The 1,696-nt window shown below is 44.3% G+C and overlaps 1 protein-coding gene across 1 annotated transcript; it reads right to left on the bottom strand.

The window, feature by feature from the left end:
• Window positions 1-4: 4 nt before the first annotated feature.
• Window positions 5-718, bottom strand: GJA10 (gap junction protein, alpha 10, 62kDa; the record flags this gene model as incomplete). Its single annotated transcript, XM_009071820.1, has 1 exon — window positions 5-718. A coding segment is annotated over exon 1 (714 nt), but the record flags the coding sequence as incomplete, so codon positions are not given.
• Window positions 719-1,696: the final 978 nt, after the last annotated feature.

The raw sequence follows: 1,696 nt of genomic DNA, 5'->3' as shown, positions 1-1,696 counted from the left end.
TCTGGATCTTCTTGAGGCCCAGGTGGGCGATTTCGAGGATGTTGAGAAAGAGGGAGACGGCGGCGATGCTGTTCATGAAAACCATAAAGATGGTCTTCTCTGTGGGTCGGGACACAAAACAATCCACCGTGTTAGGGCAAGGGGGGCGAGTGCATTTGTAAAGGGGGGACATGTGAAACCCATATAAAAGATACTGACCTATCATAAAGCCCACTTCCACCACTGAGCGGGTCAGGATATGTAGGACATAGGTGCGCAGCAGGGACCCTCTCAGCGGGGCCTTATTCACTTTCTTCTGCTCCTCCAGCTTACGCAGTTCTCTCTCCACTCTCCTGTGCTCCTCCAGCATGGGCTCCAGGTCCTCCAGCTGAGCCCTCAGGTGTGCTTTCCTGTTCTGTCGCTCTTTCTCCAGCGCCCTCAGCCTGTACAGTGCGTGGCCCATGTAGACGAGCGACGGGGAGGAGACGAATATGATCTGCAGGACCCAGTATCTGATCAAAGAGATGGGGAAGGCTTTGTCGTAGCAGATGTTGTTGCAGCCAGGTTGCTCTGTGTTGCAGATGAACTCAGACTGCTCGTCGTCCCAGACGTCTTCGGCAGCCACTCCCAGCACCAGCATCCGGAATATGAACAGGATTGTCAGCCAGATTTTCCCAACTATGGTGGAGTGGATGTGCACTTCTTCAAGGATGCTGCCCAACAAGTTCCAGTCCCCCATGGTCAGAAGTTCATTTCTGAAATACAAAGAACTATGCTATTTTTATACAAGGATGGGTTTCTTTGGGCTCTTTTCAGGTTTAATCATGACCTATTCTTCTGATGGCAGGAGAGCTTTTGGAAGTCCATTATTTTCTACTTAAGGTCTTCGAATGAATTCAGACTTCATGATTACTGGTCAAAGATGCAAATGTGAGGTTACCTTAAGATTAAGAGAGGTTGACTTCAGCTGGAAGCCACAGCAATTCCGAGCAGCTCACAGCACTACACTACTATCTTCCCACTAGGAAAGAAGGCAATTTTTTCCCCAGTTGGTTCCTTTGCCACCCATAGTTTCTTTCTCCACCCACCCCATTCCACACTGACTGTGGCTTTGCCATAGTCTGCCACAATATGAAATGTTCATGGCTTTCATTAATTTCATAAGGTTCTGATAATTATTCTGTAACTGTGACAAAAGAAAAACCACAATATGAAATGTTCATGGCTTTCATAAATTTCATAACGTTCTGATAATTATTCTGTAAAAGAAAAAAGTTTCTTTTTTTTTTTTTTACCCCAAGGCAGTAGCATTATTAGCACCATCCATCCAATGTTTTCCCATTTACCAGGGTAACATTCCACAAGTTTCTTGATTTCCTAGAACTACAAATACATAGTTGATTCACAAATAGCTGTGCATTTGTAGTCTCAGTTCTAGGATGATATTAATAACCAAATGTTTCTGGGATTAACAACTTTAATATTATGCAACAAGTTGTAGTGAACCACCAAGACTTTGTCTTCATTATAAATGTCAACATAGAAGATAATGAAATGTGGATTAAATAATGGAGTGACATGGAAGGGTTTGGTGGTGAGTGTGAGGATCTTTTTAACTACCTCTGTCCTGGAATCTCTTTCACAGAATCACAGAACCATCAGGGTTGGAAGAGACCTCTAAGAGCATCAAGTCCAACCATTAACCTGCCACTGCTGG

Source organism: Acanthisitta chloris, unplaced genomic scaffold (genome assembly GCF_000695815.1).
Source record: "Acanthisitta chloris isolate BGI_N310 unplaced genomic scaffold, ASM69581v1 scaffold13893, whole genome shotgun sequence".
NCBI lineage: Eukaryota > Metazoa > Chordata > Aves > Passeriformes > Acanthisittidae > Acanthisitta > Acanthisitta chloris.
Note: the sequence above shows the minus strand (reverse complement) of the source record. Positions and strands in the feature narration are given on the sequence as shown.